This window comes from Eucyclogobius newberryi, unplaced genomic scaffold (genome assembly GCF_026437365.1).
Source record: "Eucyclogobius newberryi isolate DKJ021-1_F unplaced genomic scaffold, fEucNew1.0.hap1 SCAF_5, whole genome shotgun sequence".
In the NCBI taxonomy this organism is placed as follows: Eukaryota; Metazoa; Chordata; class Actinopteri; order Gobiiformes; family Gobiidae; genus Eucyclogobius; species Eucyclogobius newberryi.
Window position 1 is genome coordinate 19786164 of NW_027316167.1, and position 14753 is coordinate 19800916.

At 39.9% G+C, this 14753-nt stretch overlaps 1 protein-coding gene across 1 annotated transcript in view; it reads left to right on the forward strand.

Annotated features, from left to right (window-relative positions):
- ush2a (Usher syndrome 2A (autosomal recessive, mild)) overlaps nt 1-14753 on the forward strand; it is a 117565-nt gene that overhangs the window by 62777 nt on the left and 40035 nt on the right. The window contains exons 53-61 of the mRNA XM_072464874.1: nt 1773-2107; nt 3136-3291; nt 3711-3874; nt 3962-4171; nt 5601-5803; nt 5877-5989; nt 6223-6427; nt 7343-7511; nt 7613-7834. Coding sequence (XP_072320975.1) covers nt 1773-2107; nt 3136-3291; nt 3711-3874; nt 3962-4171; nt 5601-5803; nt 5877-5989; nt 6223-6427; nt 7343-7511; nt 7613-7834 — 1777 coding nt within the window. The remainder of the gene's footprint in view (nt 1-1772; nt 2108-3135; nt 3292-3710; nt 3875-3961; nt 4172-5600; nt 5804-5876; nt 5990-6222; nt 6428-7342; nt 7512-7612; nt 7835-14753) is intronic.

The window sequence follows — 14753 nt, forward strand, 5'->3', positions numbered from 1 at the left end:
AAGAATAGAAAAGACAAAGCAATGTCATAGATGTTCTTCATCTTTCTTTTTGGTGATTTAATGAGAAAAGAAAAACACTCAACTCAAGGTCCCCTTCAGGAAATGGGAGGGGCTGTGACCCTGTCTGAGGCTGCTTCCTTCCTGTCGGCCATTTTGAAGGAGGGGCCAGAATTAAGATAATCCTACATGAAGGCCCATCAATGAAAGTCCAAGAAACAATTGTGTATGCATACACACTTACACATTCAGGCACTCACAGCACCGCACTAATGCTAACGGCTGAAAAATGCTAATGCCTGTCATCATTTCAGAACCGCCCCTGTCATCTCTGCTGCAGCACAGCTTTAGGGGTCAAGGGTCCAATAGGCAAAGTGTCCCTTCTTGGTTGTTGCTAATTGGACAGACAGGCAGGCTGTTCCTGGTTACCAACTGACCTTGACAATAGTGAAGTTTGGATTGGCTTTTGGTTTGTTAAAGCGACTAAGCAATTCTGTTTTGTACCAATTCCATTTTTCATAACATTATACCACATTTAAAATATTGTGGGATGGCTATTGTTTTTTTCATCCTCACTAAGGTTTCAACATTAAAACTTGTCTGAACATATACAGCATTAGATAGAATTACATTTATTAACAACAAATTGGAATCTTGCACAGCATAAAAATATTTTCCACCACTGATATTATAAAAGTTTTTGCACAAGGGAACACCGTGACTCAGAAGTTTACCCATACCTTTCATAGGTCCATTCACTCTTGAGCGCACACACATTCAGGTTGAAACTGGACGGCCTCAGAGCTCTGTGTCATGCCAGGGTCTCTGCTGTCTTCACCATCTCCAGATTACATCAAGCTATTCAATCTGTAAATGACTTCCACCACAAAGCACACCCAACACGCACTTTGGGAAATGAGCTACCTAACTCAACATGACCCCGCCTATATGTAATTTTGTGTGTGCGTGTGTGTGTGTGTGTGTGTGTGTGGGTGTGGGTGTGTGTGTGTGTGTGTGTGTGTGTGTGTGTGTGTGTGTGCGTGCGTGCGTGTATGTGTGTCTGTATCACCTAATAGTGTCACTTATTAAATGAATATCAAGGTTATATGGAAAATAATTATTCTTGACATTCATTCATAATATTCTCATCAACACTGACCACTTAATCACTTACAATGGTAATTCAGAACAAAGCCTGAACTGATCCGCTAGTGTGCATGATTAGATCAAAGGTGTGTTTTATACAACATCATATGGTCATGGGCATTCACTGTTTATACCTTAGTATTTATTATATTTATGGCTATAGATTAAAATGAATTTTATTTCTCATGTAGATAAAAAAAAAGCTAGTTCCCCCTTTGGTGAAGTATATTATTTTATTTCCTGTTTGGAAACGGGCATTGAATGGGACATATGGAGAGGTAATTCCATAACAGTTACCTATAAACCATACTATAAACCAGGACCAAACTCAACTAAGTCAAATAGATATAACCCTTTGTTTTAGTTCAATAAACATTAAACTTTCAGAAAATCTCGTTCTTTGCTCGTAAATTGTTCCGTGAATTGGTGAAAAAGATCAAGAGCAATTCATTTTTAGACCTCAGAACTACCATTTATCATTTTGTTGTGAACTTTTCTGCCACACTTAATATTTACCACAGGTACTATCCCACTGAAGAAGTATTACCATTGAAGGTTACAATGTGTTTTCATAAATGTTTTGCTGCAATGGATATAATAGTAACTGTTTTTGTGGTCTGCTGTTTCAGGTCATGTGGTCCCCCCCTTTGATTCCTAATGGAGAGATCCACCGCTACGAGATCCGCCTCCAAGACCTTCGCATTGTTCATGACAGTGACGATGCTTCTGATTACAACATCACAGTGACAGAACTCATTCCCTTCACTAACTACACTGTCAGCGTGTTGGCATGTTCCAGTGGAGGTGGCGTTGTGGGAGGGTGCACTGAAAGCCCTCCAGCACTGGCTACGACACTGCCCACTGTACCTCAGGGCCTTGCTCCACTTACCATAGTGCCTGTCAGTGAATCCTTTTTGGCAATTTCCTGGCAACCACCGGAAAGACCCAATGGACCCAACATCAGGTAAAAGGATTAACACGATGTTGAGTTTCAGTTTTGCCAACCCTGCTGTATATAATATATTGGTTGTTTTTTTAAGTAATAATTGCCTGTTCTGTAAATTATTGGATTTAACTTACTCGTAAAACCTCTCAGTAGTTGGTGTTGTGGTGGTATTTTTATAGTCTAATGTGCGGTTAGCCCTCACACCACAGTAAGTTGTTAGTTCCCATCCTCCTAAACATTTGCCCTCTCAAATCTGTAACTAAAATACCTCTAATGACAAAAAAAAAAAATACATTTTTGTCTATGTCCGTTAGTGTACTTCCTCTTTGACAATAGCCCTTCAGCTCTGCAAATGATTGTGGCTTGGACCAAGGCAAAAATAAGAAGATGGATGATAACATTGAGATTTCCCAACAAATTTGATTTAGAAACAACATTGTACATTTTATTTCTTGTTAGGAGCTCTTCTATTTCTAGTAAAAACAAGAAAGCAATTTGAAACACATGCACAAGCTGCTAACATTTGGCAAGTTCTCTGTTAATGACAAAAGTGTTTTCTTAATGCACATTGTGGACCATTTTGCTTTGTCCTGTTCCTCTCTTGTAGTGATTAGGCCTTAAATAAAGGTCTATTTTCCTGGCAGATGATTAAAATGCATGAGCTTGTCTCTGTTCTGCTCTGTTCAGCTCAGTGTGTTTGTCTAAGTGGGTTGGTTAAAAGGCGGCATTAAGCCCTTCTCTTCTGATTACAGCAGAAATTAGCATCACTGTGGGGAGAGGAAAACACAAACTATGCAAAAAAAAAAAAAAGAACAACAACACACAACATAGGCAAGGCAAGTGGGGCGGGACTAGATACAGAAAAAGAGACATGATGAAAAACAGAAGAGAGGGAAATTAGTGATGAGGAAGTCGATACAGTCATGTCGGCATATGCAGACAGTGTTTATGAGTGTAACTGACTTGAGCCATCTGTGTATGTTAATGCATTCCTGAACGTTCATTGATGCATTCCACTGTTTTCTTGTATTCAAATTTACCCGCAGGTACAAGTTGCTCAGACGTAAAACGCACCAGCCTCTGAGCCAAGCTACAGTCCCCACACAGGCAGGCACAACCCCTTCCTCAACCGAAGATCTCCATCACTGGTTCCATGTTTACTCTGGCACCAAATTGTTCTACCAAGATAAAGGCCTAAGCAGGTGAGATTACTGAAATGAGCTCTAGAGCAAACGACGGCACTGCAGCAAACCATGTGTGCAGAGCCGATCGGCGAGCTTCTGCTGATGCCGATCTTTTAATACCGCTCAAAGATACATTAAGCAAATATCCCAAAGAATTAAATTGTTTTTCCACACAGCATCCCCTAATCTCAGTTTGGCACTTGGTGGAAGCAGATTTTACCCCTCTATGCTTGCTAAACAGCTTTGGGTGTACTTTTTGTTTCAAGTTTATAAATTACTGTGCTCAGTATGAGCTTTTAAAAACTTTTAAACATGGCTGCATTTTTTATTGTTAATGAAATTGAATTAGGCATTATGACATAACTAACAATATGTGAAATAGCAGTATTTTACATACCAGTCAAGCAATAGCATTTTTTTTTTTTACCATGTCTCAGATTTACCCAGTACCAGTACCAGTTATTGGTTTCTAATGACGTGGGCAACTCTTCAAGCGACATTGTTACAGCGACTACAATGGCAGGGATTCCCCACCATCCTCCGTCTGTGTCAGCTTTCCCCATCAATCATACCACAATACATATTAACTGGACGCAACCATGTAAGCAAATACTTTTTTTGTAACAACTTGAACCTGTCTGATCTAAGAGGGACAATAAAAATAATCTGCCATTAACATTTTTTTCAGCTGTGCAGGATCTCCAGGGAGAAGTTGAATCATATTTTGTGGAAGTCAACTCTAAACGCTCTAGTGAAATGTACACTTTTCCAGTCAACGTCACATCCACGGTGATAAGTGACCTCTGGCCCAGTACCATGTATTCAGTCTCGTTACATGTGTCTAACGGAGCACATAATACAACCAAGGCGATGATCAACACCACTACTGAGGATGGAGGTTTGTGGAAAAAAGGCTGTTCTGTTCTGTTAATGTGTACACTATGTCAACATTTAACAATGTATTCAATCAGCAATACTGTATATTTTTGTTCCATGGAAAATGCTATTGGTACTGTATGGGTGAGAGTCAAAACCAAGCTAGTTATACTGTGTTTCCCTGGGACTTGCTGCTGTCCAGCAGATGTTAAACACATCATGTAGTAAGGCATGAAATCAATAGAATAATGCATGTGAGGCACGTTTAAGATGCCGTAAAAGGCTTGTTGGTAACTCACATACAACAATGCACACAAGACACACAATCATGCACTCACAAGCATGACACAAAAACCTGTTGAATATTGCTGATATAATTGTTGATCTATCAAATCCAGATATTTTTTGGGTCAAGTTTATTACGAATCAAATCTTTATTCATTATATGATTTATGACAGGGCTTTTGAAAGAACATCACCAGATACATGTACAGTAAAACTTAACTTTAGACTTGTCAAGCTGTTCATTAAAACTATTTTATTTTTCATTACACACTAAGCATACACAAGTTACGAAAGATCAAAACTTATTTTTTTATTTCTGCATTTAGCTTTAATTTAGTCTATATGGCATTAACAAATACTATGAAGGAAATGCAAGGAAATGAACACTGCTGCTACTATTTATTTCTGAGTTCCTTTTCTCTGACCATCCCACAGTCTCACTCAGTATAGATATAATCATATGTCAAATGCCTCTACTCAGTTTCCCTCTAATCTGAGCAGTATAATAAAAAAGTGCATTAAAAACATTAGAAAATCATTAGGTGCTAAAGGCAAAGCACGGCTCGTTTAACTGAGAGGGCTCTAGAGGTAATTTCATTATTTTACGGCCATAACACTGAGCACACACACATATTATCCACACACCAAGGCCAAATATATTTAAACTAATGCAGCTCAACCCCTAACATGGCCTGCAATCTATAGGGCGACGCTAAAATCAGGACTAATTGGCAGGCAAAATGTGTGTGTGTGTATTCTGGGTGCGTATGTGTAAAGTAAAGGCTTTCAATGTGCAGTATTGCATTGATAATGACATCTCGGAGTAAATGAAATGTGGAGCAATAGGTTGGGTTTAGGTAAGTGCATTGGCAGCAAATGTATTGGGTTAACTTCTTCTTGTTGAGTGCACTTTCACACAGTATGTATGATTGCTATTCTCATCTCTGGTTTAGGCTGTAGTTTCCATGATAAGGGACTTTTTACATCCTGGTATACTTGTATAGTTATGTTATGGACTGATAAAACTGACAATACAATTGCATATAAATAAATATTAAAGTGAAACATTGGATAATCTGTTGACCTTTTTACAGGGAAGAACTCACATTCACACAGTAAAATTTTTTTAACAACATTTTGGTTTGATGACGTCCCCTTTCCCTCAGAGCCAGAAGGAATGCCCACCCCAGAAGTGGTTCCAGTGAACCGTAGTTCAGTGCGAGTGCTCTGGTCACCTCCTCTCAGGCCAAATGGAGAAGTCACAGTTTATAACATCTATGTGAATGAGCAGCTCCAGGCCAGTGTCGACAACAGCTCAGGCTCCTATCTGCTTGTGGACCTTCTGCCCTTTACTGTTTACAGTATGCAGGTGAGCACATACTACAAAAAACAACATAGAACAAAAAGCTATGTTTTATTGAATTTGCTACTCTGTGCTTCAGGTGGAGGTGTGTACAGTGTATGCATGTGTCAAAAGTGACCCCACTTATTCCACAACTGTGGAGGACCTACCTGCGGACTTCACAACACCAGATGCTTTAGTGCGCAGTCCCAGGTAATACAAATGCATTTGAAGGTAGAACAAAACTTGCTTCATAGTTAATTTGTTGCTGTTCAACACTGATGAAGAGGAGTATAATCGTATTGTTTCTCAAAAAACAAACCACACAACCAACTTATTAAACATAGTGCAATACACAACACAGAGAGGCAGGAAAATTATTATAACATTTGAAATGCATTCACAAAATCATAAATCTTTCCTTCTCATATTTTTATTTCTTTCAGAGCAGTGAGTTTGGACTGGTCCCATCCAGGTCTGCCCAGTGGGATCATGCTGGGTTATGAGGTCTTAAGACGGACCATCAGGACATGTGGCATTGGTTCAGAGGAGTCAGAGATGGCAGTGGGCTCAAGGTTCACATGTACCTACATCCAGTGTCCTGCAGCTCATGCTGTGTGTGGAGCATCCTGCTTCCACCCTGACACAGAGGTGATTTTCATGATCTTATTACTATGGACTAATTTTGCTTGATTTTTCATTTAGAAATTGAAATATGTATTGATGTAGAATAAGGCTTGGTGCATTGATCTGTGATGTGGCTACAGTAAAAGCCCAATGAAGTAACCATAAAGTCAACATAGACCAACATAGAAGTATGAGAAATAGGCTGCTGATCAATGCCATGTTAGGACAGTATACAATGAGAATGAACTGGATAAAAATGTATATCTATATAATACATGTCCCTATTATTTACAGAGGCAGATTTGAATTGCTATACAGTAAATAAACTTAAGTCAACCTGAAAGCTTGACAAGTTGATACAATAAAGCTGTAGCCCATCTTTTCCGCTCAAATGCAGATGGGTCCGGGAGCAGACTCGCAGTAAATCTCTGTCAAGTCACACTTACCTCAGAAATATCCATGTCTCATGCATATATTTTTGAGTTTCACAGTTTTTAGTGCTTTGCCCAGTGATTTTTTCATAATTCATTTTCGCTAGTTTTCTTTTTAATTATTCCCTAAAGGGGCCTTGTGTTCTCGTTCTCCGTTCCTTCACTCTGCTGCCAACAAACAGATGTTACAGAACCCCAGTTACCCACAAAACGTCTGCAATAATGAATCATTCATCCCCATTGTAATACAATAGTGCCAGTTAGCACTGTTCCATTCATTGGTTTTATACTGTGGTTGTTGTTGTTGTTGTTGTTGTTGTTGTTGTTTGTAAATTGTACCCAAGAGTACCCTGTCCCAGACCATGTGTGTTTAAATATAGGAAGTGTGTAGTCTTGGCGGGCCAGGTTAATAAAATGGCTTGTCATACATAAATGACTAGCACTCTGTGATGAACTTAAAGTATTCCTCTTCTCAAGCTTCTACTTGTGTGTGTGTGTTCATGTCTAGGTGTGCTGTGGTGGTCTGCTGTTTCACAAGAAGCCACAATATCATTGCTGTGAAGACACTTACCAAAAATGGAACAATTCAGCCATTCCTGTCTGTTGTAATGGCAAACTGCTCCCAGCCCTCCCTGAACATGAGTGCTGTGGGGGATACCACATTTATGTTAAAAACAGTAGGTATCAAACACAGATTCCTGTTCTCATTTGGACAAAAGTAGCCCTTTTGGCATCCAATTCTTTGTTCACATACTGTCATATGTCTTTGTCTTTGTAGATGAATACTGCTGCCCTGACCACGCACAGGGCCGGGTCTCCGTGGGCCTTGGTGACAGCTGCTGTGGGGGAGTTCCTTACTCTGTTAGAGGTGGCCAGCTCTGCTGTGATGGGACCCTCCGTGATGGCTATGGGCTCCAGTGTTGTGGAGGCAGGGTTGTTGATCATTCTCTGGTCTGCTGCGGTGATCATGAGGAAGGAGAGGTGCATACATATATTCAGAGTAAGTAAGACTTTCAAAAAGCTAAACTAAATGATTGAAAGTGTATAGTTACTAAAAGAAAAATAAATGTATGGTATACACATGGGGCAGGAGCGAAGGGTCGTATCCCTTTCCGACTCCCCCGCAGTGTCCCAAAGCACCCGTATACCACTGCACAGATGGGACAGTGAGAGTGTGTGGAAGTGAATGTATGTGTGTGTCATTAGACATCTTTGTCATGGCAGATGATGATAAAACACACTCAGGATAGCACTGTTGAGGGCACTGCCAAGCACACAGCAGGGCCAAAAGAGACTCATCCCCTCTCCATAGACACAAAGTCCTCTCTCACACAGACACACACCCAGTCAACAGGGTGCCCTCTGCAGGGTTCACTTAGTGGTGAGTGCCAGAGACAGACACGTGGACTCTATTCATCACACATAAACAATGGCCCATATGTGCCAGCCTATAATACTTCATTACCTTCTGCAATCCCACAAAAACTACTTTCTTTTTAAGTATCACACAAGTATGTGTTGATATTCTTCTGTCTGAACAGATAAACAGCGTACTAAGTAACAAAAATATTTTAATAGTAGTGTTTGTGTTCTTACTACACTGAAACCTTGTTTAGCTTTTCAGTGTTTTCTATTTTGCATCCTGGCCTCAGCCTCTTTTCCCCAAACAATTCTCTCTTTCTCTCTTTTTAGTCGTCATCTTCCCCCTCCTTTATGTGCCCCCTTTCCATCCACTCATCAGTCATTAGCGTTAGCATCCCCATTGAGAACATATGGTATGATGGATCGTAGGGCTAGCAGCACTAGCGAGGCTAAGGGCCATTTGCCGGGTGCATTGCACTGTCGGGGAGCCCTGGGGCCAGCTATGCAACCTCGACCCCACACGTCTGTTTCAAGACACTCACACTTAGGCACACATGTGCAAACAGCAACACCGATTATGGGAGAAAATACTTAACCTTGGCACCAGTCACTCTCACTGTGTTCTCTCACCATCTTCATAGTTTAGTTCTTTTAATGACGTGTTGAAACAAAGTTTTGACTGCCAGATTTTAAAACAAATAAACGTACAAAGTTAGAAAGCAGAAAATCTGGAACTAAAATAAAGGATTTATAGACTAACAGATTCTCTAAACAAAAATAGCTGTAGATAGAAAAGAAAAGTGTAAAGAACAGCGGAAGAGGGTGAGCGCAGGGGGTGGACGGAGGAGCTGTGAAGAACTAGATGGAGCAGATTAAAGGAGGAGTGAAGGGTATCCCATTGTGCCCAGCTGATAGACTAGGTTAGGCTGATGTGATTATGGGGTCCCTGAAGTGCGATCTATCACACATTACCGTCCACACTGTCAACAACCATACACACACACTGCAGGGGAACCGCAATGCCAGGAGACAGCCGTCTGGCAACAGACACCGGCACCGGCTTGAGCGCACACACGCACACACTTACATATACTTATAAGCACATACAACATGCCAGAATATTAAAATATACATAAATGCACACACATTCAACTAAGATCAAATAAATAAGATAAGATAACCTTTATTTGTCCCACAATAGGAAAGGTGTTGCAACAAAGATTAGGCACAGAAGTATAATAATAAAAACAGACAACTTAGAGACTCATCTAAGTTGTAGCAGGAAGGAAAGACCTGCAAAACCTCTCCTTCACACAGCGAGGAGTGTCCTGCAGGGGGTGAGACTCATGGTCCAGCATAGATGTGAGTTTAGCCAGGACCTTTCTGTCCTCCACCTCCTGAACCGAGCAGAGCACTGCCCAGGACGGAGCTGGACTTCTTAAGAACTTTGTCCAGCTTCTTCCTCTCCCTCTCTGTGATGCTGCTGCTCCAGACCACACCGTACATGAGGGCTGATGCCACCACAGAGTCATAGAAGGTCCTCAGGAGTGGCCCTGTCAAAAGACTCCTCAGGAGGTAGAGCCGACTGCCTGTATGTGCCTCAACATACACGCAGCTGTGTATCCAACATGCATTACGGTCTCATACACGCACTGACAACAGATTTGAGAGACATCTAGGGAAATATCTAACATAATAACCAAAAAAACAATCACAACAAACAAATGCACTTCGTAAAATTTAACCACGGTGCATTTTGACCTTCGCCTGAAGTGCAGTCAGAGTCATAAACTCTCTATAAAGGATTTAATCTGTCAGAGTGATTAGCTGTTTTCTCAAAAAACTACACATCCTCATGATTACAAAAAAATAAGATGTACAGATATACTGTACTGTATATTAGGCATACTGTTCTTGTATCTAGTTGATAAATAATTAATTAGATGTAGAATAATTTGCTGTAATGTTATTCTGAGCACAATATGTATCTGAACAGAGCTAAAGTTGACTGTGTGTGTGTTTGGTTAGACGTTACTGTCCATATAACAGTAGTGACTCGTGGGCAGTTCTTTCCACAGACTCAGAAGCAACTTTCCACTAGTTTTTGTTCCATGTAGTGTAAAAGTCTAAAACGTTTCCCTATAAATCTGCAATGGGGCTTTAAAGGGTTTTCAAGTTACTTTCAAGATTAAGCTATGTTTATTTTGGGATATAGGTAAGTTTCTCTTAGCATTTCCTCCTGTATTGTACATTGATTGAACTATTAAGCTTGTCATTTGCTTCTTTCTTTTGCTTTGAGTTTGTGGTTAATATGTTTAGCATCGACGTAGAGGAGCTTAGACAATATTCAAAGGAGTGCATGTTGTGTCTTTACCCCCCACTAACTGCATTTGACTTTTTCAATTTACTCAGCATTTCCCCTTCAGCATTTATCTTTTCTCTCTTCTCTGACCGAGCATTTGTTTAGCACTTCTATCTGCGACTTATAAACTGCTGTGCATTTTTAACTCTCCCTCATACCACCCTGCTCTGGCCTAACACAGCAGGCCCCATCCAAACGTTCAAGGACAAATCTGAATATCCTTTTTCACCGTTTAAGTGTTAAAAGCCTGGTGGTGCTTGGGTGTTATCTTAACGCGCCTTGCCATGCCATCATCAGAGCGCGTGATGAAAATGGCTGTGATGATGCTAAAAGAAAAAAAGAGGAGGGGGAGAAAAAGTAATAATCAAATATGTTTTTCAAGGGCACACTGACCATTTGCTGTAGGGAAATTATCCCAGTAGTTAAGCTTGCTCGCTCTGAGCCTGGTAGAGTTGTGCGAAAGGATGTGTGCAAAAAAACCTTGAACATTTCTACTTCAGTTTATTTTGATTAATCATTAATCATTCCAAATCATATTATACAAAGAAAAAGCATTCCTATGTGTTTGGTTGAGAGAATTATGAACTTGGTTTTACATATGTTTTTTTTTTTATGTAAATGGTCACATGTTTTCTGATCTTTTTTTTTTTTTAGCTTTTGCATGTGCCTCATTGCCAAAAGCCCAATGTCGATGATTGGATGCAAATGGCCAATATTGTGATCGCAGCATTTGGCTTCTTTGAAAGAGGAAATATTTGCTGAACACAGAAATATATTTCTCTCTCTGTTAATGTGTTTATAATGATAGCTTTTAGATTAGGATAGATTAGTTTTTCTGCAATGTCAAGCATAAAACTATTCTTCTATTTTTAAAGCTGCAGGAATCAGGAATATACAGACACAAATGCTGTTTACTGTCGCATCAGTGTCTTAATGGATGTATTTTTATTTGTCCAAAATGTCACCCCGATAACATCATTAAACCTTTCTTTGGCAAGGTTACTGGCTCTTGCTGTGACACAAATGCCATGGCATTGATTAGCTCCAGGTGTATTCTAGTCTTTTTAGGCCAGTACTGTTTATAATTGAATACCTGGTACCTGGTACATGATTTCAAATGAAATATTATTGTGTACTAAAAGTTTACATACTAGCCAAATACAATAGAACAACACATAAAGTCGTTATGGTGCATGTGTTCCGTGCAAAAATAACTTATTTTAGTGTCACTTTCTCTTTCATGCACTTCTCCTTCCTCCCTCTGTCGTCTCTTGATGATACTTTACGCTCACAGAGGAACAGCTGTCTGCTGTGTCTTCCTCCTCTGTCAATCCCTGTAGAGCGGTGAAAATATAACTGCCACCAAAGTATTTACTAAAATACACATGCACACACGGGGAGGTCACATAAATGCAATGACACACACATGCGTGCGCAGGGTACACTGTCATACACAGGCGCAGCTGGTAATGCTTTTGAGATGAAAAAAAAAAGGCAGTTTTAAAGACAAGAGGACAAGTGGTCAGATGGGACAGGGGAAGTTGTGTGTGAGTGTCTCCATTATGCATGCTGACTGCTCAAACATTCACATCTGTCTACAGAAAAACACTGAGGGAGTCCATCCACTGTGATTTCATCTCTCGACATGGCACATAGTCAGCCCCTTTGGAGTAAAAAGTGTGCATATACACACCGAGGCGTTTCAAGAGAGTGGCCGGTCTGATTGCTTCCCGACTCAGAGGGGCTGAGGCAGTGTAATGGGGGTACATAAAAGAAAAATCATAATATCACACAAAATTATACTGTAAACAAACCAAAATAAGTCTAGTGTTGATTTTTCAAAATGATCACTATAAAGACTTGGGTCTGCCCTGGTACCTCCCCAATGAAAGAAGTCTGCACACACAAATTCATGGAGGCCATGTGTTCTTTATACCACATATATTTGGCTTGTAATCTAATATTACACTATTGTATGCAAAGTCCATGGACATGCTGCACAACACTATAAAACCACTGTTCGGTAAAGTGGGGTATAAAAGTGATTGGTTTGTTGGAAGTTCTGTTGGGGTTTTAGTCTCCTGGAGGGCTTGGATAACCCTAATCCATGATACACATTTTTATCAGTTGTTCATTGGCGGGGCTAAATATTGACTTATCATTAAGTGGAATGGCTGAAACCCTAATAATAATTCACGTTGTCTAAGCACCTTGTGTTGACGCAAAGCTCCCGATGCTATTAACAAATGTATGCAAATCCAACATAAATCTGAAGATTAGGGAGAAAGCGTTGTGAAAGCGTTGTGCGTTGTTCAAAACAGAAAACAAGAGGTGTCTGCTAAAATGCTGTCTATACATACATGCTCACAAACACGCACATGCTCAGCTTATGAAGATGGAAATTACACAAACAGACCTGATGACACGTGTATGCTAAGATAAAACTAGAAAAAATCTTGCTGAGCATCACTAAAATAAAATATTGGCTGGGGATTTGAATTTGGAAATGTAGATCAGATATTCACAGAAGTTTTTAATAAGGAGTATGACCTACCACATCACACCAGCGCAATAACGACACATGTTCTTTAAGGAAATCATTTCATATTAACATAACCTAGCAACAAAAGCCTATTGCTGGCTATTGGGTTTCAGATAACATCCACCCTAACATTCTATAAGCCAATGATATTTAAAACAGATGGGGACAGCTAAAATCTATATCTTTAAAATGCTGATTTTCAGTATAATGCAAGGCGTTAGTGAGTCTAGTTACAAATAGAAATCATCGGATTAAGATTTTTCCAATTTACCTTTTACCTTTTTTAGATATTTCATGGCAAAGTACAACGTGATCAATGGGGGATTCTGGCTCTTGCCCCTCATCTGAGACAATGACATCGTCACAGTCTAGAATCTGAAAACAGCCAATAATGTAGAACAAGCTTGTTCCAAACTCAGATGAATGTTGCTGTATAAAGGGCATAAAAAGTAAATTGTACCGAAAAATTATATTTTACTGAACAGTGACAGATAAAATAAAATGAAAATCAAGACATACATTGCGTAGTGATTCTGCAACAGAGAGGTCCACTGTCATAAGTGACTGGTGACTGGTGTCCAGGCGCAGGTGGAGTGGAGGGTGGATTGGTGATGGTGAGACCACTAGGAATGAGTGAAGCATAGCTATTTTAGAAAAGTGTTGAGCTGTTTATTTGTGCGTCATTGAAGCTGAAGTAAAGCGCTGAGGGAATTGGCCCCCAAGCGCCCACTCTGCAACAGCTGCAGCTGCTAAGTAAGTTACTGGCCGTCAGACTGCCTTTATGTCACACAATCACACACTCATACCAACCATTTTCCTGTCACAAGGTGATGGATGCCATGCAGATATAATACACAGTAAATACATAACAATTTTATGCTTTTAAGTGAAGTGTGTTTTGTATGCGAGAAGAGTAAATCCTTATTAAGTTGTTAAACATCATGCCACAACTAGCCGCTGTCCCATTAAACGCTCAGGCCATGGTACAGAGCAAAGACTTGGTGTTTAATGTGAGCTGTCAGATGAAATGGGCTCCACAGCTGGAGGCAGATCACACCACAGATCAGCATGTCAACCACTGGCAGGATAATATTGATAAAGACCTCATGAAACTTAGATTTGATTATTTCTCTAAGCTAAATAATCACAATGGATTCAGGGTCTTACAGTGCCTGGGTCTATGATTCAAAATGAGGAGCTTTTACTCATTATAATGTGATATTCTTATTTTCCATTGGTACAAGTATCATATAATATTCAAACCATGCAGTTTCTTACCAGTCTCATTTGTATTACCAATGCATGCTCTCAGCTGGGGGTTACTTTGCTGACTCAGTGAAATGACAGTATAATAATATAGCCTTAATCCACTGAAAGGCCACAACAGGACAGATCTGACCTTAAACTGACTTACAGGGGGGTTTCAGCTTAGAACAAATTATATCATATTAAGATAAAAGATATTGAAATAGTTGATGAAATTATGTCTGATGTCTGACTCATTTGAACATTAATTATATCACCCAATTTGTCATATTTCAGGAAAATCATTATCATCCTGTAACATATTAATGCACGGTGGCTGAGCGGCTAGAGCTCTTGCTGTCCAAACACATGCATGTGTTGGGTAAAATTACAACTCTATATTGCCCC